The following is a 22,348-nucleotide window of genomic DNA, read 5'->3' on the forward strand; positions in this document are numbered from 1 at the left end:
TTTTGTATTTTTAGTAGAGACGGGGTTTCGCCATGTTGGCCAGGCTGGATTCGAACTCCTGGCCTCAAGTGATCCACCCACCTTGACCTCCCAAAGTGCTGGGATTACAGGCGTGAGCCACTGCAGCCCAGCCAATACATACCTTTCTAAAGCTAGTAAATTTTTGGGTAATTTGTTACAAAGTAATAGCTAACTCACGTTCCAAAATCTTAGAAGCTGGATAGTAAATAACAAATACTGAGGGGCGATGTGGAGAAATTGGAACACAGGTGTCCTGTTTATGGGAATGTAAACTGGTACAGCTAAACCCAGTGCAGTAGCTCATGCTTGTAATCCCAGCACTTAGGGAGGCTGAGGCAGGCAGATCACTTGAGCTCAGGAGTTCAAGACCAGCCTGGACAACATGACAAAATCCCATCTCTACTAAAAATAGAAAAATTAGCCAGGCGTGGTGGTGCATGCCTGTAATCCCAGCTACTTGGGAGGCTGAGGCAGGAGAATCACTTGAACCCGGGAGGCGGAGGTTGCAATGAGCCAAGATCACACCACTGCACTCCAGCCAGGGCGACAGAGTGAGATTCCATCTCAAAAAAAAAATAAAGAAAAGAAAGAAATATTTGTACACTCGTGTTCATAGCAGTAGTATTCACAAGAACCAAAAGGTGGAAGCAACCCCCAAGTGTCCACCAGCAGAGGGGTAAATAGATAAAATGTGGTTCATCCATGCAATGGAATGTTATGCAGCCCTGAAAAGGCAGAAAATTCTGATGCATGCTGTGACGTTGATGAACCTTGAGGACATCATGCTTAGGGGAATAAGCCAGACACAAAAGGACAGATCCTGTGTGATTCCACTTGTAGGAGGTCCCTAGAGGAGTCAGATTCATGGGAGACAGAAAGTAGAATGGTGGGTGCCAGGGGCTATGGGAGGGAGGTAGGGAGTTAGTGTTTCATGGGGACAGAGTTTCAATTTGAGAAGATGAGAAAGTTCGGGGGATGGATGTTGGTGATGGTTGTACAACCATGTGAATATGCTTAATGCCACTGAGCTGCACACTTAAAAATGGTTACAATGGCTGGGCACAGTGGCTCACGCCTGTAATCCCAGCACTTTGGGAGGCTAACGCCAGAGGATCGCCTGAGACCAGAAGTTCAGGACCAGCCTGGGCAATATATCAAGACCCCGTCTCTACAAAAAAAAAATCTAAAAAATAGCTGCGTGCAGTGGCACACACCTGTAGTCCCAGCTACTTGGGAGGCTGAAGTGGGGAGGATCACCTGAGCCCAAGGGTTCGAGGCTACAGTGAGCTATGATGAAACCACTGCACTCCAGTCTGAGTGACAGAGCGAGACCTCATCTCCAAAATTTAAAAAAAAATTTAAACTGGTCAATTTTATATTATATTGGACCAAAATTTAATTTTTTTTCTTTTTTCCTTTTAATTTCAGGAGAAATCTTAAAAGCCAACTGAAAAAATATATCTTCTTTCTTAGAGACGATGCCTCACTCTTGCTGATGCTGGAGTACAGTGGTGCTATAGTAGATTACTGTAGCCTCAACTTCCTGGGCTTAAGCATTTCTCCCACCTCAGTCTCCCAAATAGCTGGAACCACAGGCATGCACCACTGTGCCTGGCTATTTTTTTTTTTTTTTTTTTTTTTTGTAAAGATGGGGTCTCAGGTCTCACTGTTGCCCAGGCTGGTCTCAAACTCCTGGGCTCAAGCGATCCTCCCGCCTCAGCCTCCCAAAGTGCTGGGATTACATGCATGAGCCACTGTGCCTGGCCCGTATTTTTTTTAAGCTAGATATTGTCATGTGGAAAGACTCACATGGCAGCAATGGGAATGTAAAGTGAGCAGCCTTTCTGATAAATAATTGGAAAGGATTGAGTATTGGTGTGCTATGACTCAGCCATCCCACTCAGCATCTATACCTGTGGCAGGTGTAACTATACCTGCGGCAGGTGCAACTATACCTGCGGCAGGTGCATCTATACCTGCGGCAGGTGCATCTATACCTGCGGCAGGTAAATCTATATCTACAGCAGGTACCATACCACCCTGTCCCTATCCCTGAGCACTCACATTCCCTGTGGGCAGGAAAGTCAGAAGTGCCAGAGTTAACACCTCTCCACCTCCCTTCTCTGGAGCAACCCTTAGACAGGGACAGACAGGACCTGGTGGAGAAATACTTCAATTTCCTCGACCCTGTAATCCCAGCTACGCAGGAGGCTGAGGCAGGAGAACGGCTTGAACCCAGGAGGCGGAGGTTGCAGTGAGCTAACACCACTGCACTCCAGCCTAGGCAACAGAGCGAGACTCTGTCTCAAAAAATAAAATAAAAAAGATGCTAGGCTGGGCGCGGTGGCTCATACCTGCAATCCCAGCACTTTGGGAGGCCGAGGCAGGCGGATCACCTGAGGTCAGGAGTTTGAGACCAGCCCGGCCAACATGGCAAAACCCCATCTCTACTAAAAATACAAAAATTTGCCAGGTGTGGTGGCACATGCCTGTAATCCTAGCTACTCAGGAGGCTGGGAGACTCACTTGAACCCAGTGGAGGTTGCAGTGAGCTGAGATCGCACCACTGCACTCCAGCCTGGGAGACAGAGGGAGACTCCATCTCTCAAAAAAAAAAAAAAAAAAAAAAAGCTTATTTCAGCATGTGGTTGCAAACATCCCCAGGGCACAGATCCCAAGAAACCTCTCAGAAGACAGGAAGTAGGCTAGGCATGGTGCCTCGAGATGCCTGTAATCCCAGCACTTTGGGAGGTCAAGACGGTAGGATGTGCTTGGGCTCAGGAGTTTCAGACTAGCCTGGGCAACATAGTAAGAATCTGTCTCTACAAAAAAATAAAATAAATAAATAAATAATTCAGCAGATGTGGTGGTGCATGCCTGTGGACCTAGCTACTTGGGAGGGAGGGTGAGGCAGGAGGATCACCTGAGCCCAGGAGTTCAAAGCTGCGGTGAGCTAGGATCATGCCACTGCATGCCAGCCTGGGCAACAGAGGGAGAAAAAAAAGACGAATGAAGAAGGGGGAAAGGAGAAGGAGGAGGAGAACAGGAAGTGGAGGAGGAGAAGGAGGGGAAAGAGGGAGGAGGAGGGGCAAAGAGAAAGGAAAGAAAGAAAAGGAAGGAAGGAAGGAGGGAGAGAGGAGGGGGAGGAGGAGGGGAGGGGAAGGGGAGGGGGAGGAGGAGGGGGAGGAGGAGGGGGAGGGGGAGGAGGAGGGGGAGGGGGAGGAGGAGGGGGAGGGGGAGGGGGAGGAAGGCGAGGAGGAGGAGGGGGAGGAGGAAGGGGAGAGGGAGGAGGAAGATGGGGAGGGGGAGAAGGAAGATGGGGAGGGGGAGGGGAGGGGAGGGGGGAGGAGGAGGAGAAGGCGAAGGCGAAGGCCTAGTGCAGTGACTCACACCTGTAATCACAACACTTTGGGAGGCTGAGGCAGCAGTTCAATACCAGCCTGGCCAGCATGGCAAAACCCCGTCTCTGCTAAAAATACAAAAATTAGCTAGGCACACTGGTGGGCGCCTGTAATCCCAGCCACTCTGGAGGCTGAGTCAGGAAAATTGCTTGAACCCAGGAGGCGGAGGTTGCAGTGAGCCCAGATCGTGCCATTGCACTGCAGCCTGGGCAAGGACTCCATCTCAAAAAAATAAAGAAAGAAAAAGAAGTCTGGGTGCGATGGCTCACGCCTGTAATCCCAGCACTTTGGGAGGCTGAGACGGGCAGATCACCTGAGGTCGGGAGTTCGAGACCAGCCTGACCAACGTGGAGAAACTCCGTCTCTACCAAAAATACAAAATCAGCCGAGTGGTGGCGCATGCCTGTAATCCAGCTACTTGGGAGGCTGAGGCTGCGAATTGCTTGAACCCAGGAGGTGGAGGTTGCAGTGAGCAGCGATCACGCCATTGCACTCCAGCCTGGGCAACAAGAGCGAAACTCCATGAAAGAAAGAAAGAAGGAAAGAAAGAAGGAAGGAAGGAAGGAAGGGTCACTCCAAAGGAGAGACAACCTTTCTTAAAGGTCCCTTCCTCAAAGAGGTCTTCAAGGAACCCCTTGTCCCTTGCTACCGCTTCACCTTGCTTTGGTATCTATACAACACTTGTCACAAACTGGCATTACCTTGTTCTTTCGTCTTTTTTTTGTTTTGTTTTTAAAAGCCAGGTTCTGAGCTGCCACTCAGGCTGGAGTGCAGTGGTGCGATCATGGCTCACTGTAGCCTCCAACTCCCAGGCTCAAGCGATCCTCCTGTCTCAGCTTCTCAAGTAGCTGGGACCACAGGTGCACACCATCACACCCAGCTCATTTTTATTTACTTATTTACTTATTTTTGAGACGGAGTCTTGCTCTGTCGCCCAGGCTGGAGTGCAGTGGTGCAATCTCAGCTCACCACAACCTCCGCCTCCCAGGTTCAATCGATTCTCCTCCCTCAGCCTCCCGAGTAGCTGGGACTACAGGTGTGTGCCACTACGCCTGACTAATTCTTCTATCGTTTTTATTTATTTTTTGTAGAGATGGGATCTCACTATGTTGCTCAGGCTGATCTCAGACTCCTGGGCTCAAGCGATCCACCCACCTTGGTCAGCCTCCTAAATTGCTGGGAGGCTGAGCCACCCCACCTGGTCTCCTTTATTAGTTTACTTAGTGTATCTCTCCCACCCACTAGGACAGAAGCTCTCAGAGAGTAGGGAGCCTTGCTGGTCTTGTCCTGCAAGGAAGCTGCAGGTGCCGACAGACAACAGGTGCTCTTAAAGCTCTGCTAAATCCAAAAGGAAGTTTTGTCTTTGGACTCCCTGTCGCGGTGCCCAGAGGGTCCCTGACTTACAAGTTTCCAACGCTAGAGGTTACCAGTCTCAGGCCCAGACCTGGTCAATGTCAGAGCTTTTTTCTTTTTTTTTTCTTTTGAGACGGAGTTTTGCTGTTGTTGCCCAGGCTGGAGTGCAGTGGCACGATCTCGGCTCACTGCAACGTTCGCCTCCCGGGTTCAAGCGATTCTCCTGCCTCAGCCTTCCAAGTAGCTCGGATTACGGGCTTGTGCCACCATACCCAGCTAATGTTTTGTATTTTTAGTAGAGATGGGGTTTCACCATGTTGGCCAGGCTGGTCTCGAACTCCTGACCTCAGGTTATTCACCTGAGTTGGCCTCCCAAAGTGCTGGGATTCCAGGCGTGAGCCACCGCCCCCAGCCAAGTCAAGGCTTCTTTTACCCTGTCAGGGAGAACTCTCCCTCTCCCACCCTAAGTCCAGGTAGGAACATTTCCATGGATGGTTTTGTTTTGTTTTGTTTTGAGATGGGGTCCTGTTCTGTCGCCCAGGCTGGAGTGTGGTGGTGCAATTTCAGTTCACTGTAACCTCCGCCTCCCAGGCTCAAGCGATTCTCTTGTCTCAGCCTCCTAAGTAGTGCAAGCCACCACATCCAGCTAATTTTTGTATTTTTAGTAGTGATGGGGTTTCACCATGTTGGCCAGGCTGGTCTCAAACTCCTGACCTCAGGTGATCCATCCGCCTCAGCCTCCCAAAGTGCTAGGATTACAGGTGTAAGCCACCGTGCCCAGCCCAAGCCTACAGCACCCGGTATTCCAAGGTGGTCTCCCATCCAAGTACTAACCAGGTCCGACCCTGCTTAGCTTCCGAGATGAGACAAGGATTGGATGCTTTCAGGGTGGTATAGCCATAGATATATCCAAGGTTTTTTGTTTTTTGGGTTTTTTTTTGAGACAGAATCTCACTCTCTCGCCCAGGCCGGAGTGCAGTAGTGCCATCTCGGCTCACTGCAAGCTCTGCCTCCTGTGTTCACGCCATTCTCCTGCCTCAGCCTCCCGAGTAGCTGGCACTATGGGCGCCCGCCACCACGCCCGCCTAATTTTTTTCTATTTTTGTAGAGACGGTGTTTCGCTGTGTTAGCCAGTGGTCTTGATCTCCTGACCTCGTGATCTGCCCGCCTCAGCCTCCCAAAGAGCTGGGAGTACAGGCGTGAGCCACCGCACCCGGCCTCCAAGGTTTTTCAGATGGAGAACAGATCAAGGTCCAACTCCACAGATTTGCTCATCTAAGATCCAGCTCAGGCCTCCCCAAGTGGGGCGGCCAGGGTGGAGGTGGGGAGGCAGAGAAGCTGGGCCCCCCAGGACTTCGGAGCTGCTTGTCCCCCACTCCCCACCTGGAGGGCAGACCACAGTGCCGGGCAGGGACAGACAGGTGGGCATCCCCACTCTACTCAACTTCTGTTGGTTCAGCCCAGTTCCTGCCCATGGCCAGACCTTGAAGGGAGAAGCCCTCCCCTCCTCCGTCCTCTCCTCCCCCAACTCCACTCCCAGTACCTGAAAACTCCAGTCACCTGTGCCTTGGCTGGGCTTTAAGGCCAGGTGACTGGGCCTTGGGGGGTTAGAGGAAGCCCTTCCGCACTTTCTTTTTTTTGGAGACAGGGTCCTGCTTGGTGGCCCAGGCTGGACTGCAGTGGCATGATCTTAGCTCGCTGCAGCCCCTCAACTTCCCAGGTTCGGGTGATCCTTCCACCTCGGCCTCCAGAGTAGCTGGGACTACAGGCACACACCACCACACCTGGCTAATTTTTAAAATTTTGTTTTTGTAGGTTTTAAAATTTTTTGTAGAGATGTGGTCCCACTATATTGCTCAGGCTGGTTTCAAACTCCTGGGCCCAAGGTATCCTCCTGCCTCGGCCTCCCAAAGTGTTGGGATTACAGGCGTGAGTCACAGAGCCCGGCCTCCACATTTTCTCGACAGGGTCCCTAAGACCTCGTTCCCAAAAAGGTGGCCATAGAATGACTTTGGGAGTTCAGGGTCCCCAGCTCTCTCAGTTTCCCCAGCTCTCTCAGTTTCCCCAGCTGCCAGGATCCAGCCAGACTGCAAAGTTGCAAAGTTCTAAGACCCCTGCATCTCCCGCCAGCCCCAAGCCCACCAGGGCAAAGCAGCCTAGGACCACTCTCTTCCCCCAACCCTGCTGATCGCGCGGAGCCAGGAGTAGGGTCGACCTGGGCGCGCCTGCGGCGAGGCGGGGCCGAGTCGTCCGGGGGCGGGGCGGGGCGGCTCCGGGTCTCCTGTCCCCGCCTGCCCTGACTCACCCTCGCGGCGCGCCCGGGAACTCTGCGGGAGCCGCGGCAGCTCCGCTCCCAGAGACCCAGGAGTTGGGCCCAGCGTCCCTCCCGGAACGGTGAGTAGGTGGCTCTTTGCCTCTGGACACCCCACGAGGTGGCGGGGTGGGGGTCGGGCTGGGAGTCCCCGGGTCTGGACAAGGGGCAGAGCCGCTCCAGGTGCGCTGGCCCCGTGGCCGGGGCAGGCCGTCCCGACACACCAGGAGCTGGGGTGGGGGTGCCGGCCGGTGCAAAGGGAAACCTGGCCCACGAGGTGCCCGTCCTGGGAGCCAGGCAGACCCGGCCAAGTCTCGGAGTGAAGATAAACAGGCTGAAGATAAACTTGACTTTGGGGGTCTCAACCACTTTCCCCTCCCCTTGGCATCTGGGAAGACACTGACAACTCATCCCCGGGAGACTCTCAGAGCCCCAGAACCTACCACTTGGGGTGGGTTCAACCAAGCCTGACCTCTGGTGCTCTTGAACTTATACATGTCCCAGATCTTCAAGTCTGTTGGCAGAGGCGGCTTGGAAAACCACTCGGTTGGGAATCCACAGGCCTGGGGCCTGACCCAGGACGGGCTACAAAGATGCCACCCTCCCCCACCCTAGACCCTCAGTTTCTCACTTGCATAAATGTTTGAGGCTCAGCCGGACACCATGGCTTACGTCTATAATCCCAGCACTTTGGGAGGCCGAGGCAGGCAGGTCACATGAGGTCAGGTGTTTGAGACCAGCCTGGCTAACACGGTGAAACCCCATCTCTACTAAAAATACAAAAATTAGCTGGGCATGGTGGTGTGCGCCTGTAGTCCCAGCTACTGGGGAGGCTGAGGCTTGAGTATTGCTCGGACCCAAGAGGTGGAGGTTGCAGTGAGTTGAGATTGGGCCACTGCACTCCAGCCTGGGCGACAGAGCGAGACTCCACCTCAAAAAAAAAAAAAAAAAAAAAAAAAAAGATTGAGGCCAGGCACAGTGGCTCACGCCTGTAATCCCAGCACGTTGGGAGGCTGAGGTAGGAGGATTGCTTGGACTCCAAGACCAGCCTGGGCAACATAGCAAGACTCCATCTCTACAAAAAATACAAAAGTTGGCTGGGCATGGTAGCACACACCTGTGGTCCCAGGTACTGGAGAGGGAGGCAGGAGGATCACTTGAGCCCAGGAGTTCGAGGCTACAATGAGCTATGATCGTGCCACTGAACTCCAGCCTGGGTGACAGAGTAAGACTCTATCTCTCTCTCCCTCTTTTTTTTTTTTTTTTCCAGATAGTCTTGCTCTGTTGCCAGGCCAGAGCGCAGTGGCACGATCTTGGCTCACGGCAACCTCCACCTCCCAGGTTCAAGTGATTCTCCTGCCTCAGCCTCCTGAGTAGCTGGGACAACGAGCATGAGGCACCATGCCCAGCTAATCTTTGTATTTTTAGAGATGGGGTTTCATCATGTTGGCCAGGATGGTCTTGATCTCTTGACCTCGTGATCCACCTACCTCAGTGCTGGGATTACAGGCGTGATCCACTGTGTCCGTCAGGACTCTATGTCTAAAAAAAAAAAAAAAAGGTTGGGCCTTGTGTTCTACAAAACCCCTCTGAGGGCTGAAAACTGCTGGATGTTTCTTGCTTCTTCCCTGCCTCTTAGCATGGGCTGTGGGTGTGGAGGGTCTCACTCTCCCACCCTTCCCCCAGCAGGAACTCACCACCACATTTTCTGGAGGCAAGTGGCTTGAGGAGGACCTGGGAGGGAGGAGGGGTGAGGCAGGGGTGGATGGAGCCAGGGCTGGTGGGAGTCACATGGTCTCAGGCTGGAAGGCCTTCCAGCCTGGCCTGCCACAATGCAACACCGCTCTTAGGTGCTTTTGGCAAAGATGCTGTGTTTTTTTGTTGTTGTTTGTTTTTTGAGATAGAGTCTTGCTCTGTCGCCCAGGCTGGAGTGCAGTGGCGCAATCACGGCTCACTGCAACTTCCACCTCCTGGGTTCAAGAGATTCTCCTGCTTCAGCCGGGCGCAGTGGCTCACACCTGTAATCCCAGCTCTTTGGGAGGCCGAGGCAGGCAGATCACGAGATCAGGAGATTGAGACCATCCTGGCTAATACGGTGAAACCCCGTCTCTACTAAAAATACAAAAAATTAGCCGGGCGAGGTGGCGGGCGCCTGTAGTCCCAGCTACTCGGGAGGCTAAGGCAGGAGAATGGCGTGAACCCGGGAGGCGGAGCTTGCAGTGAGCCGAGATCGCACCACTGCACTCCAGCCTGGGTGACAGAGTGAGACTCCGTCTCAAAAAAAACAAAAAACAGAGATTCTCCTGCTTTAGCTTCCCCATTAGCTGGGATTATAGGTGCCTATCACCACGTCCGGCTAATTTTGTATTTTTAGTAGACATAGGGTTTTACCATGTTGGCTAGCCTGGTCTCAAACTCCTGACCTCAAATGATCTGCCTACCTTGGCATCCCAAAGTGTTGGGATTACAGGCATGAGCCACCGTGCCTGGCAAGATGCTGCATTTTAATTAGAGGCTGTCTCCCAAGAGGGAACAGAGCAGTTGCAATCCTACAGGCAGGACCTGGAGGTTGGATGGGTCAGGCTTCGAATGCCACTTGGAACTGTAGAAGCTTGAGCAAGTTATTTCTCTCCCCTGAGTCTGGAAAGCAAAGTCTCCGACATCCACGCTGCCTGAGTTGGGATAAAATGAGGCATTCAGTGTCTGGGGGAGGAAGCTGAGTGTATATGTCCCATTGTTGTATTTTCCCTGGCTCTGCCCCAATTCTTTGAGCCCCTGTTCCTGCACCTTCCCACCCGCCCTGCTCAGACAAAGTGGGGGCCTGTTTTATGTCTGTGGAAATTTAATGGCAGGTTTGTGAGGATCAAGTTTGAGTCATGGAGACAGATAATGATAGCCCCTGTGGCTGCCCCCTGGTCCCCTGAGTGTTTCTGCCTTCTTGTCTGTGATTGTGCACCTGGGATGGCTATTGGTGGAGCTTACACAGGGTGGCAAGGACAGGAAGTTGGTCCCTGCTCGGGGGTGTGTGTGTGTGTGTGTGTGTGTGTGTGTGTGTGTGTGTGTGTGTGTTGTGTGATTTCTTCTGCAGCCCCCAGAGTCAGGAGTTTTTGTTTTGTTTTGTTTTTTTGAGACGGAATCTCGCTGTGTCGCCCAGGCTGGAGTGCAGCGGTGAGATCTTGGCTCACTAAAGCTTCTGTCTCCCGAGTGTAAGCAATTCTCCTGCATCACTCTCCCGAGTAGCCAGGATTACAGGCATCCACCGCTAACTTTTTATATTTTTAGTAGAAACGGGGTTTCACCATGTTGGCCAGGCTGGTCTGGAACTCCTGACCTCAAATTATCTGCCAACCTTGTCCTCCCAAAGTGCTGGGATTACAGGCGAGAGCCACCGTGCCCGGCCCCAGTCAGTAGTGTTTTGCTTGCTGTGTTTGAGATAGGGTCTTGCCCAGGCTGGTTCACGGCTCACTGCAGCCTCTAACTCCTGGGTTCAAGCAATCCTCCCACCTCAGTCTTCCAAGTAGCTGGGACTACAGGCATGCACCACCACACCTGGCAAGATTTTAGATTTTTTTTTTTTTGAGACGGAATCGCGCTCTGTCACCCAGTCTGGAGTACAGTTGCGCAATCTCGGCTTACTGCAAGCTCTGCCTCCCAGGTTCACGCCATTCTCCTGCCTCAGCCTCCCAAGTAGCTGAGACTACAGGCGCCGGCCACTACGCCCTGCTAATTTTTTGTATTTTTAGTAGAGACGGGGTTTCACTGCATTAGCCAGGATGGTCTCGATCTCCTGACCTTGTGATCTGCCCACCTCGGCCTCCCAAAGTGCTGGGATTTCAGGGGTGAGCCACCATGCCCAGCCCAAATTTTTAGATTTTTTTTTAAGAAATGGGGTCTCACTATGTTGTCCTGGCTGCTCAAACTCCTGGGCTCAAGCAGTCCTCCTGCCTCAGCCTCCCAAAGTGCTGGAATTACAGGCGTGAGCCACTGCACCCAGCCTAGGGTCAGCGTTCTTAGGTAAAGCAACTGAGCGGTGTCCCTGCAGGATCCTTCGAGGACTCAATGGATGGCCAGAACCAAAACAGGATGTGAGGGTCCCTGGTGCTGGGTCCCTCTGAAGCTCAGTGTGTGGACTTTATACCCTCATGCATAAATATGCCAGACCCAAAATGACCCCAAGCGTCCATTTTGGTGGGTGCAATGTACATATTCATCCCCTGGGGACAGTTGAGCTGTCCTGGTATGTTTCTACCAGATTAGATACTGGTGACCCAGGCAGACTGGGATATTTGTAGTTGGGTTTCTTTTCTCTTTTCTTCTCTTTTTTTGAGACAGGGTCTTGCTCTGTCGCCCAGGCTGGAATGCAGTGGTGCAATCTTGGCTGACTGCAACCTCCGCCTCCCGGGTTCAAGGGGTTTTCGTGCCTCAGCCTCCCGAGTAACCGGGACTACAGGCACCCTCCACCATGACTGGCTATTTTGTATTTTTATTTTTATTTTGGTTTAGTTTTGAGACAGAGTCTCGCACTGTTGCCTGGGCTAGAGTGCAGTGGCGCAATTTCAGCTCACTGCAACCTCTGCCTCCCAGGTTCAAGCGATTCTCCTACCTCAACCTCCCTAGTAGCTGGGATTATAGGCACCCGCCACCATGCCCAGCTAATTTTTTGTATTTTTAGTAGAGACAGGGTTTCACCACGTTGGCCAGGCTGGTCTCGAACTCCTGACCTTGTGATTCGCCTGCCTCAGCCTCCCAAAGTGCTGGGATTACAGGTGTGAGCCACCGTACCCGGCCAATTTTTGTATTTTTAATAGAGACGGAGTTTTACCATGTTGGCCAGGCTGGTCTCGAACTCCTAACCTCAAGTGATCCGTTCACCTCGGCCTCCCAAAGTATACTTGGCTTTTTGCTTAGGGCAGGGAGTATAAATGAGCATGAGGGCCGGGCCATGGTGCGAGGGACCCTGTGCTCTGGGCACCCCCTTGCATGGATCTGGGTCTGGGTGAGTCACCGTCTGAGTCAGGGAACCCATGACATTTTTGTTTTGTTTTGTTTTGTTTTCGAGACAGAGTCTCGCTCCGTCTCCCAGGCTAGATTGCAGTGGCACGATCTCAGCTCACCACAACCTCCGCCTCCCGGGTTCAAGCGATTCTCCTTCCTAGCTGGGACTACAGGTTCATGCCACCATGCCTGGCTAATTTTTGTATTTTTAGTAGAGACGGGGTTTCACCATGCTGGCCAGGCTGGTTTCGAACTCCTGATCTTGTGATCCGCCTGCCTCGGCCTCCCAAAGTGCTGGGATTACAGACATGAGCCACTGCGCCTGGCCCAACCTATGACATTTTACACTTGCATGGTGAGTCCCCAGGTGGGCAGGCTGTACCCACCCCCTTGCCTGCCTATCTGATTCCCCAGACTGAAGTGGGGGCCTCTGAGGGGAGAAAAGGATGTGGTCTTTCGGGACTGCTTGGCCTTTAGCTTGGTGGGTGGAGCCTGTATCCTACCTTGTTTTTACCCAGGAGTCACCCCAAAATATGGGGGGGACACAAACTGAAAAGGGAGGCTCAGACGTGTCAGAACCGTTGGCTGAGTTGTGGGTCAGGGGACCAGGGTTTCCCTAGATTCTTCCTGGGGAGATGGATGGGGAGCCAGAGAGAGCTCCCTGATGGGCAGATGCCCTCCTTCCTGGCCCAACCCCTGTCCCCAGTTACAGATTATCTTTGTCTTTTGTTTTGTTTGTTTGAGATGGAGTCTCACTGTGTCACCCAGGCTGGAGTGCAGTGGCACAGTCTCGGTTCACTCCCACCTCTGCCTCCCTGGATCAAGACCCTCCCACCTCAGCCTCCAGAATAGCTAGGATTACAGGTGTGCATCACCACACCTGGTTAACTTTTTGTGTATTTTTAGTAGACTCTGGGTTTCACCATGTTGGCCACACTGGTCTTGAACTCCTAACCTCAAGTGATCCACCCCCCTCAGCTTCCCATAGTGCTGGGATTACAGGCGTGAGCCACCCCACCCAGCCCCAGTTACAGATTATCTATCTGGACAAGGACAGGAGGCTCCCAGGACTGGGGGAGCTTGGATGTTGGCAGAAGTGGGCTGGTCTAAGGTTCCCCACTTTCCTTGTTCCACCTCCAGCCTCTGGGGAAGTGGGTACCTGCCTGGGAGAGTGACATCTCATCTCATGCCCCACGCCCCAGTGTGATTTGTGGCTGGCCTGTCTGTATCTGCAATAATGATACCTTGGTCTAAAAGGAGACCCTGGGAACAGAGTGGGCCGGCCAGCAGCCTGACAGTACAGCCCTGGCCTGGTCGTAGATGTCACCTCACAACTTTTCATTTGCAAGTCCTCCCTCCTCCTCAGACATCCGGACACCCCATTGCCGGCTCTCAGAGCCCAGGTCTCTGGTTTCTGCCTGTGATTCTGGGCTGTAGCCCCTTTAGAAACTCAGGTGTCCTGGTCACCTCCTATCCCCAGGGCTGACTAGCCTTCAGCTTGGCAGTCCCTGCCCCTGAGGCCCTGGTAACCAGAGCCAGGCTCCAGCCGGCTTTTCCAGTTAGAGGTTGGAGGTGGTGCCCAGAGTGCCCCTGGAGGGGGTGGAGGGACCTACACCCCGGAAGTCCTGAGCCTTGGAACACTTTCAGGCCTGGTAGCGGTGAGAGCCGGGGCTGGCCCAGACGCTGAGTGTCTGCGGTCAGGGAGCATCGAGGCAGATGTTTTCAGGCCTTGGTGTCAGGGGTGGGAGAGGGATGCCTGGTTTTGGGGAGGGGGCCACCCGAGGAGGCTGGAGGGCGGCGGCCCTGTGGACTATCCCTCCTGTGCTCTTCGAGGTCAGACAAGTCAGATCAGGTGCAGGGGTGCCCAGAGGGGAACAGTGGCCGCTTGGTTCTGGGCAAGTGGTGACGTCTGCATGGAGGGTGACTAAGGCCAGGCTGAGAAGGCTAAGAGGGAAGTGGGGGCACACACTTCGGAGGTTTGGACAAGTTTGGGCAGGGAGGGCCATGGGTAGATGAGGAGCACGGGCCTGGCTGTGTCCGGCTCCTCGGAGGACCCCCTGCAGAGCCTCCCATCCTGAGGGTCTCTCTCTACACCCCCCGTCTCGTCCCGTCCCACAGGCAGCATGATCCCAGTGGCCGAGTTCAAGCAGTTCACGGAACAGCAGCCTGCGTTCAAGGTCCTCAAACCCTGGTGGGACGTGCTGGCCGAGTACCTCACCGTGGCCATGCTCATGATCGGGGTCTTTGGCTGCACCCTCCAGGTGAGGCCCTCCCCTGGGAAGGGGGCGTGACCAGAGGGGCGGGGCAGGTGTCTGGGGAAGTCGGGAAGCCTTCTCATCACCCAAGAAAGAGAGGAAACTGAAGACAGAGCCCCACTCAAAGGCCAATCCAGACCCCTTATCTTCCATACCTCCATAGCCAGGAGCACCGGAGTCCCCACATTGCTATGCCATTCCATATCTTTTTTTTTCTTTTTTGAGACGGAGTCTCGCTCTGTCACCCAGGCTAGAGTACAGTGGCATGAACTCAGCTCCCTGCAACATCCGCCTCCCGGGTACAAGCGGTTCTCCTGCCTCAACCTCCTGAGTAGCTGGGATTACAGGCGCCCACCACCACGCCTGGCTAATTTTGGTAGTTTTTTAGTAGAGATGGGGTTTCATCATGTTAGCCAGGCTGGTCTCGAACTCCTGACCTCAAGTGACCTGCCTGCCTGGGCCTCCCAAAGTGTTGGGATTACAGGCGTGAGGCACCTGACCCTTTCTTTTCTTTTTTTTTTGCTAAAAAGAGACAGGGGCCGGGCATGGTGGCTCACACCTGTAATCCCAGCACTTTGGGAGACCAAGGTGGGAGGATCACTTAAGGCCAGAAGTTTGAGACCAGCCTGGCCAACACGGTGAAAACCCGTCCTTACTAAAGATACAAATATTAGCCAGGCATGGTGGTGGACACCTGTAATCCCAGCTACTCAGAAGGTTGAGGCAGGAAAATTGCTTGAACCTGGGAGGTGGAGGTTGCAGTGAGCCGAGATCATGCCACTGCACTCCAGCCAGGGCGACAGAATGAGACTCCATCTTAAAAAAATAAAATAAAATAATTGAAAATTAAAATAAAGAAACACGGTCTCATTCTGTCATCCAGGTTGGAGTGCAGTGGCATGATCATAGCTCACTGCAGCCTTGAACTCCTGGGCTCAAGCGATCTTCCTGCCTCAACCTCCAGAGTAGCTGAGATTACAAGCACATACCACCATGTCCGGCTAATTTTTAAATTTCTTGTTGACACAGGGGTCTTGCTATGTTGCCCAGGCTGGTCTCGGACTCCTGGCCTCAAGTCATCCTCCCACCTCGGCCTCCCAAAGTGCTGGGATTACAGGTGTGAGCCACCGTGCCCAGCCCCATATTTTCATAATGCTCAATTTTATCCCTGGAATCTGGAAAGGACTGCAGTTTCTATGTGAGTTTGTTACTTCTGCTGTAACAAAGTAGCAGGGATTGAGTGGCTTAAATACCAGAAATGTTTCCTCTTCTGAGTCTGGTTCTGGAGGCCAGAAGTCTGAGATCAATGCGTCAGTTGTCAGTGAGGGAGAATCTTCCGAGCCCCTCTGTCCTAGATTTTTGCAGCTCCAAGTGTTTCTTGGCTTGTAGATGACATTCTCCCAGTATTTATCTTTTTTTTTTTTTTTTTTTTTTTTAGACAGAGTCTCCGTCTGTCACCCAGGCTGGCATGCAGTGGCGCGATCTCGGCTCACTGCAACCTCTGCCTTCCGGGTTCAAACAATTCTCCTGGCTTAGCCTCCCAAGTAGCTGGGATTACAGGTGTGCGCCACCATGCCCGGCTAATTTTTTTTGTATTTTTAGTAGCGACGTGGTTTCAGTATGTTGGCCAGGCTGGTCTTGAACTCCTGACCTCGTGATCAGGATCAGTCTGCCTCTGTCTCCCAAAGTGCTGGGATTACAGGCGTGAGCCACTGCGCCTGGCTGAGACAGTTTTTTTTTTTTTAAGCAAGCTCTGTCACTTAGGCTGGAGTGCAGTGGCGCAATCATAGCTCACTGTAACCTTGTACTCCTGGCCTCAAGCAATCCTCCTCTACCACCCCCGCTTGGCCCCCCCCCCACTGCCTCCCAAATCACTGGGATTACAAGCCTGAGCCACCGCACCCAGCCTCTCCCTGTATCCTCACGTCATCTTCTCTCTTTGTGTCTGTCTCTGCGTCTATGTTTCTCCTTTCTCTAAGGCGCAGTCATACTGGGCCCACCCTACTGGCTTTGTCTTAACTTGACTATCTCTGCAAAGACCCTATGACCAAACAGGAGCCATCTGACGCAGCTCAAATAATACCACATTCTAAGGATTTGGAGTTGGGACTTCAACATCTTTTGTGGGGACACGATTCAACCCAGCTCCTTTTCTCAAAGACCAGTGCTTTGTCGATTGCGGTGGCTCATTCCTGTAATCCCAGCACTTTGGGAGGCTGAGGCAGGGGATCACTTGAGGCCAGGAGTTCGAGAGCAGCCTGGCCAACATGGTGAAACCCCATCTCTACTAAAAATACAAAAATTAGCTAGGCGTGGTAGTGCGTGCTTGTAGCCCCGGCTACTCAGCAGGCTGAGGCAGGAGAATTGCTTGAACCAGGAGGGGAAGGTTGCAATGAGCCAAGATTGCACCACTGCACGCAGCCTGACAGAGTGAGACTCTTGTCTCAAAAAAAAAAAAAAAAAAAAGAAAGAAAAAAGAAAAAAAAGCAGTGCTTAGAGGTTTAGCAAAACTCTTCCGAAATCACAGCTAGCTGGCGACAGTCAGAGATGGGGGGTGCAGGGGTCTCCCACCTTCAGCCTGTTTTTTCCCCATCCCCCTCATTTTCTCTCTTTTTTAAATTAATTTATTTTTGAGACAGAGGCTCACTCTGTCACCCAGGCTGGAGTACAATGGCACAACCTCGGCTCACTGCAACCTCCGTCTTCCGGGTTCAAGCGATTCTCCTGCCTCAGCCTCCCGAGTAGCTGGGATTACAGGTGCCCACCACCATGCCCGGCTAATTTTGTATTTTTAGTAGAGACAGGGTTTCACCACGTTGGCCAGGCTGGTCTCGAACTCCTGACCTCAAGTGATCCACTCGCCTTGGCCTCCCAAAGTGCTAGGATTACAGCCCTCATTCTCTTTTGCTCCTCAGGTGACACAGGACAAGATCATCTGTCTACCCAATCATGAGCTCCAGGAGAACTTATCAGAGGCCCCATGCCAGCAATTGCTGCCTCGGGGGATCCCTGAGCAGATTGGGGCCCTGCAGGAGGTTAAAGGCCTTAAGAACAATTTGGACCTGCAGCAATACAGCTTTATTAACCAGCTGTGCTACGAGACGGCCCTGCACTGGTATGCCAAGTACTTCCCCTACCTCGTGGTCATTCACACGCTCATCTTCATGGTCTGCACCAGTTTCTGGTTCAAGTTCCCTGGCACCAGCTCCAAGATTGAACACTTCATCTCCATCCTGGGCAAGTGTTTCGACTCTCCATGGACCACCAGGGCCCTATCCGAGGTCTCCGGGGAGAACCAGAAGGGCCCAGCAGCCACCGGACGGGCCGCGGCCGCCATAGTGGCCACGGCAGGGGCCGGGCTGGGGAAGGCAGGGGAGGGTGAGAAGGAGAAAGTGCTGGCGGAACCGGAGAAGGTGGTGACCGAGCCTCCAGTTGTCACCCTGCTGGACAAAAAGGAGGGTGAGCAAGCCAAAGCCCTGTTTGAGAAGGTGAAGAAGTTCCGCGTGCACGTGGAAGAGGGCGACATCCTGTACACCATGTACATCCGACAGACGGTGCTGAAAGTGTGTAAGTTCCTGGCCATCCTGGTCTACAACCTGGTCTATGTGGAGAAGATCAGTTTCCTGGTGGCCTGTAGGGTGGAGACGTCAGAGGTCACGGGCTACGCCAGCTTCTGCTGCAACCACACCAAGGCCCACCTCTTCTCCAAGCTGGCCTTCTGTTACATCTCCTTTGTGTGCATCTACGGACTTACCTGCATCTACACGCTCTACTGGCTCTTCCACCGGCCCCTCAAGGAGTACTCCTTCCGTTCCGTGCGGGAGGAGACTGGCATGGGGGACATTCCTGACGTCAAGAACGACTTCGCCTTCATGCTACATCTCATCGATCAGTATGACTCCCTCTACTCCAAGCGCTTTGCCGTCTTCCTGTCCGAGGTCAGCGAAAGCCGTCTAAAGCAGCTCAATCTCAACCATGAGTGGACGCCCGAGAAGCTTCGACAGAAGCTGCAGCGCAATGCCACGGGCCGGCTGGAGCTGGCCCTCTGCATGCTTCCGGGTCTGCCCGACACCGTCTTTGAGCTCAGTGAGGTGGAGTCACTCCGGCTGGAGGCCATCTGCGATATCACCTTCCCCCCGGGGCTGTCGCAGCTGGTGCACTTGCAGGAGCTCAGCTTGCTCCACTCGCCCGCCAGGCTACCCTTCTCCTTGCAGGTCTTCCTGCGGGACCACCTGAAGGTGATGCGCGTCAAATGCGAGGAGCTCCGTGAGGTGCCGCTTTGGGTGTTTGGGCTGCGGGGCTTGGAAGAGCTGCACCTGGAGGGGCTTTTCCCCCAGGAGCTAGCTCGGGCGGCCACCCTGGAGAGCCTCCGGGAGCTGAAGCAGCTCAAGGTGTTGTCCCTCCGGAGCAACGCCGGGAAGGTGCCAGCCAGTGTGACCGACGTTGCCGGCCACCTGCAGAGGCTTAGCCTGCACAACGATGGGGCCCGTCTGGTTGCCCTGAACAGCCTCAAGAAGCTGGTGGCATTGCGGGAGCTGGAGCTGGTGGCCTGCGGGCTGGAGCGCATCCCCCACGCAGTGTTCAGCCTAGGTGCACTGCAGGAACTTGACCTCAAGGACAACCACCTGCGCTCCATCGAGGAAATCCTCAGCTTCCAGCACTGCCGGAAGCTGGTCACGCTCAGGCTATGGCACAACCAGATAGCCTACGTCCCTGAGCACGTGCGGAAGCTCAGGAGCCTGGAGCAGCTCTACCTGAGCTACAACAAGCTGGAGACCCTGCCCTCCCAGCTCGGCCTGTGCTCAGGCCTCCGTCTGCTGGATGTGTCCCACAACGGGCTACACTCCCTGCCACCCGAGGTGGGCCTCCTGCAGAACCTACAGCACCTGGCCCTCTCCTACAATGCCCTGGAGGCCCTGCCCGAAGAGCTCTTCTTCTGCCGCAAGCTGCGGACGTTGCTTCTGGGCGACAACCAGCTGAGCCAGCTCTCGCCCCACGTGGGTGCCCTCAGGGCCCTCAGCCGCCTGGAGCTCAAAGGCAACCACTTAGAGGCGCTGCCAGAAGAACTTGGCAACTGTGGGGGGCTCAAGAAGGCGGGGCTCCTGGTGGAAGACACCCTTTACCAGGGTCTGCCGGCAGAAGTGCGGGACAAGATGGAGGAGGAATGAAGCTGGGGTGGGGCCGTTTTAGGTAGAGCCTTAAAAATACTTCTGCCCTGGAATCTCAACCATTATCTTCCAAGACAGGAAGCCAAGTGGGTCCAGGCCAGGAGATGGGGGTGGGGTGGGGGGGCAGCTGTGTCATCTTTCTGGGGCCCAGGAGGATCTGGGCTGGTTTGTCTGGGGAGACAGACAGGATGTTGTGGAGTTGGGGTGGAACCTGGTATGGAAGGATTAACTCAGTCATAGCATTCTCCCACCAAAACCACACCTGTGTCTCTGGCAGGCTGGCTGGCCTTGCTCCCATCCCTAGAACTGCTGCCTCTCCCTGGATATTCCAGCTCAATTAGTGCCACATATGGGGGAAAGGACACATCCCAGTGGGATTTCCAACACTCCCCCTCCCCACGAAACAGACAAAGCAACTTACTTCAGGGGTTCTCTCCCAAGGAGAGGACACAGACATAGTTGTTTGCTGTGTTATATGTTAGCTCAGAACAACGGTTCTCATTTGACTAAGCATCAAAATCACCTAGGGAGTCGGTACAAAACAAAATATCCCAGTCCCCACCCCTGAAAGACTGACTCAGGAGGTTTGGTTGGGGGCCAGGAGTCTGTTCCTAAATATTCCAGGTAGTTCTGGTGCAGGTAAGTGGTCCTGAGACGGTATGTTGGGAAATGCTGATGTAAAGGTATCAGGGCCGGGCGCTGTGGCTCATGACTATAATCCCAGCTGTTTGAGAGGCCAATGCAGGAGGATGGTTGAGCTCAGGAGTTCGAGATCAGCCTGGGTAACATAGCGAGACCCCACCTCTGCCAAAAAAAAAAAAAAAAAAAAGGGTATCCAAATATCTGGATTCTCATCCCTTTTGAGGTCCTAGACCCTTTGAGAAACTGATGAAGCCAGGCACCTCCTTCCTCAGGAAAATGCTGGTGTACAAATACACACAAAGCTCTTCGGGCAGCTGATAGATTTCCCCCAGAGAGCTATTCAAGGACTTACTAAGGTGGGCGAACTCCAGGGTTAGGACACCTGCTATAGAGGTGACATTTTTCCAAGGACAGGCAGGGACTTTGGTCTTGACTGTTCCCTGGGTGCTTAATAAATAATACTAATTATGCAAATTCTAGTTTTGATCTCTTACGTGCACTCCTGTCGTTGTCTAACACCGTTTATTAGGGCCAGACATAGGGGCTCATGCTTGTAATCCCAGCGCTTTGGGAGGCTCAGGTGGGAGGATCGCTTGAGCTCAAGAATTTGAGACCAAACTGGGCAACATAGTGAGATCTCCTCTCTACAAAAACATACAAAAAAAAGTTGGCCAGGTGTGCTGATGTGTGCCTGAGGTCCCAGCTACTAGGGAAGCAGAGGCAGGATTGCTTGAGCCCAGGACCCAGGAGGTTGAGGCTGCAGTGAGCTGTGATCGCACCGCTCCACTCCAGCCTGAGCAACAGAACAAGACCCTGTTTCTTTTTTTTTTTTTTTTTTTTTTTGAGACGGAGTCTGGCTCTGTCACTCAGGCTGGAGTGCAGTGGCGCAATCCTGGCTCACTGCAACCTCCACCTCCTGGGTTCAAGCAATTCTCTGCCTCAGCCTCCCAAGTAGCTGGAATTACAGGCGCCTGCCTCTCCTGACGTCGTGATCCATCCGCCTCGGCCTCCCAAAGTGCTGGGATTACAGGCGTGAGCCACCATGCCCGTAACCTTTTATTTCATGTGACCAAGTAACACCCGTGTGCCAGAATCAAGGATGAATCTCATGTTCTCAGAGCAGGGGCACAGAAGGCTGCCTGGAAGACGGAAAGGTAAAGACCTCAGCTATAACTCTACACTTGTGTGTGTTCCACCCACAAGTCGTCACCAGAGGAGTTCCGACAAGCCTGTAACACTCATCCCAAAGTGTTCCCTCGTTGGACCAGAAGCTGGCAGGGCACCTGGCAGAGCCTGCCTGGCCCTGGCCACCTCCTAGGTGTCCGCAAAATCAGAACCTCCTTCTCGCATCTAAGAGCAGAGGGAAGCCACTCTTGGGGGGGATCCCTGGGTTCCAGATGGGACATTTCCCCGCACCCGTCGGACCACTTAAAGGAGTGGTTTAGGCTGCCGGGGGCCCAGGCACGGGCACCTAACCCCAGGGCCCCTCCTCAGATAGGAATTCCGCACGTCCAGGCGCTGGGCTCACGTTCCGGGTGCGAGAGAGACGAGGGGGGCGTCTTGAGGTTCCATGTGGGTCTGGCCAACAACTCTGGCCTTCACCTTGGCCCCGTCGCCGAGGGCAGGGGTCACACCGCTGGGTTCCCATGGCCGTCCCCTCCCGCCTGGCTTCGGCCAACTCTGAGCCTGCTGGGGCTGGCAAGAAGGGAAAGGGCTCTCGGCGGAGCCTAATTACGGTGAGGAGGCGGCACCCCACTGCTAGCAGGAGGCTAGGAGGCAATTCAGCACAAGAGAAATCCTAATAAAGCACCGTCAGTGAGGAAGGCATTCCGAAAGGACGCCCGAGCCGACCGTGAAAAGCGAGGAGGCTGACGCTGCACCGCCGTGGAGACCACGGAACGACTGCCGCTTTGGGAACCAGGTTCCAGGAAAGCGCATGCGCAAAAGCCACGCGCGAGAACACGATTTCCTCTCGCTAAGCATGCGCGCCGCTTTCCCCGCCCACCGTCCTCAGAAGAATGGTGTTTCCTCGCAGCGCCTCTCTCAGGAGCGATTGGGAATTGGCGCATGCGCACTACGGCGGTGGTGGCGACGAAGGCGGGGGTTGCACGTTGCCTGCCTCGAGCTCTAGGTGGCGTCATCCTTCGGGCTGAGCCGAAGGACGCAAGCGCGGAGGTTCGCACGCGGAGAAGGGCGGGTGCG

The 22,348-nt window shown here is 53.8% G+C and overlaps 2 protein-coding genes and 1 pseudogene across 5 annotated transcripts in view; 1 reads left to right on the forward strand and 2 right to left on the reverse strand.

Moving 5' to 3' along the window:
- Window positions 1–22,348, reverse strand: part of PRR36 (proline rich 36) — a 37,361-nt gene that overhangs the window by 13,655 nt on the left and 1,358 nt on the right. The window lies entirely within an intron of this gene.
- Window positions 5,561–5,680, reverse strand: LOC112130244 (5S ribosomal RNA; annotated as a pseudogene).
- On the forward strand, window positions 7,062–20,620 carry LRRC8E (leucine rich repeat containing 8 VRAC subunit E). Of its 4 annotated transcripts, none has more exons than XM_063719890.1 (4): window positions 7,065–7,169; window positions 12,297–12,436; window positions 14,200–14,342; window positions 17,252–20,620. In XM_063719890.1, exons 3-4 carry the CDS (start codon window positions 14,205–14,207, stop codon window positions 19,502–19,504), a joined length of 2,391 nt encoding a protein of 796 aa, XP_063575960.1. In that variant the 5' UTR covers window positions 7,065–7,169; window positions 12,297–12,436; window positions 14,200–14,204; the 3' UTR covers window positions 19,505–20,620. The 4 variants fall into 4 exon arrangements, with proteins under 4 accessions (XP_002828612.1, XP_063575960.1, XP_054395485.1 ...); XM_054539510.2 differs by having other exon boundaries at window positions 7,079–7,169; window positions 12,294–12,436; XM_002828566.5 differs by lacking the exon at window positions 12,297–12,436 and having other exon boundaries at window positions 7,062–7,169.

The sequence above is a fragment of the Pongo abelii genome, chromosome 20 (genome assembly GCF_028885655.2).
Source record: "Pongo abelii isolate AG06213 chromosome 20, NHGRI_mPonAbe1-v2.0_pri, whole genome shotgun sequence".
Taxonomy (NCBI): domain Eukaryota; kingdom Metazoa; phylum Chordata; class Mammalia; order Primates; family Hominidae; genus Pongo; species Pongo abelii.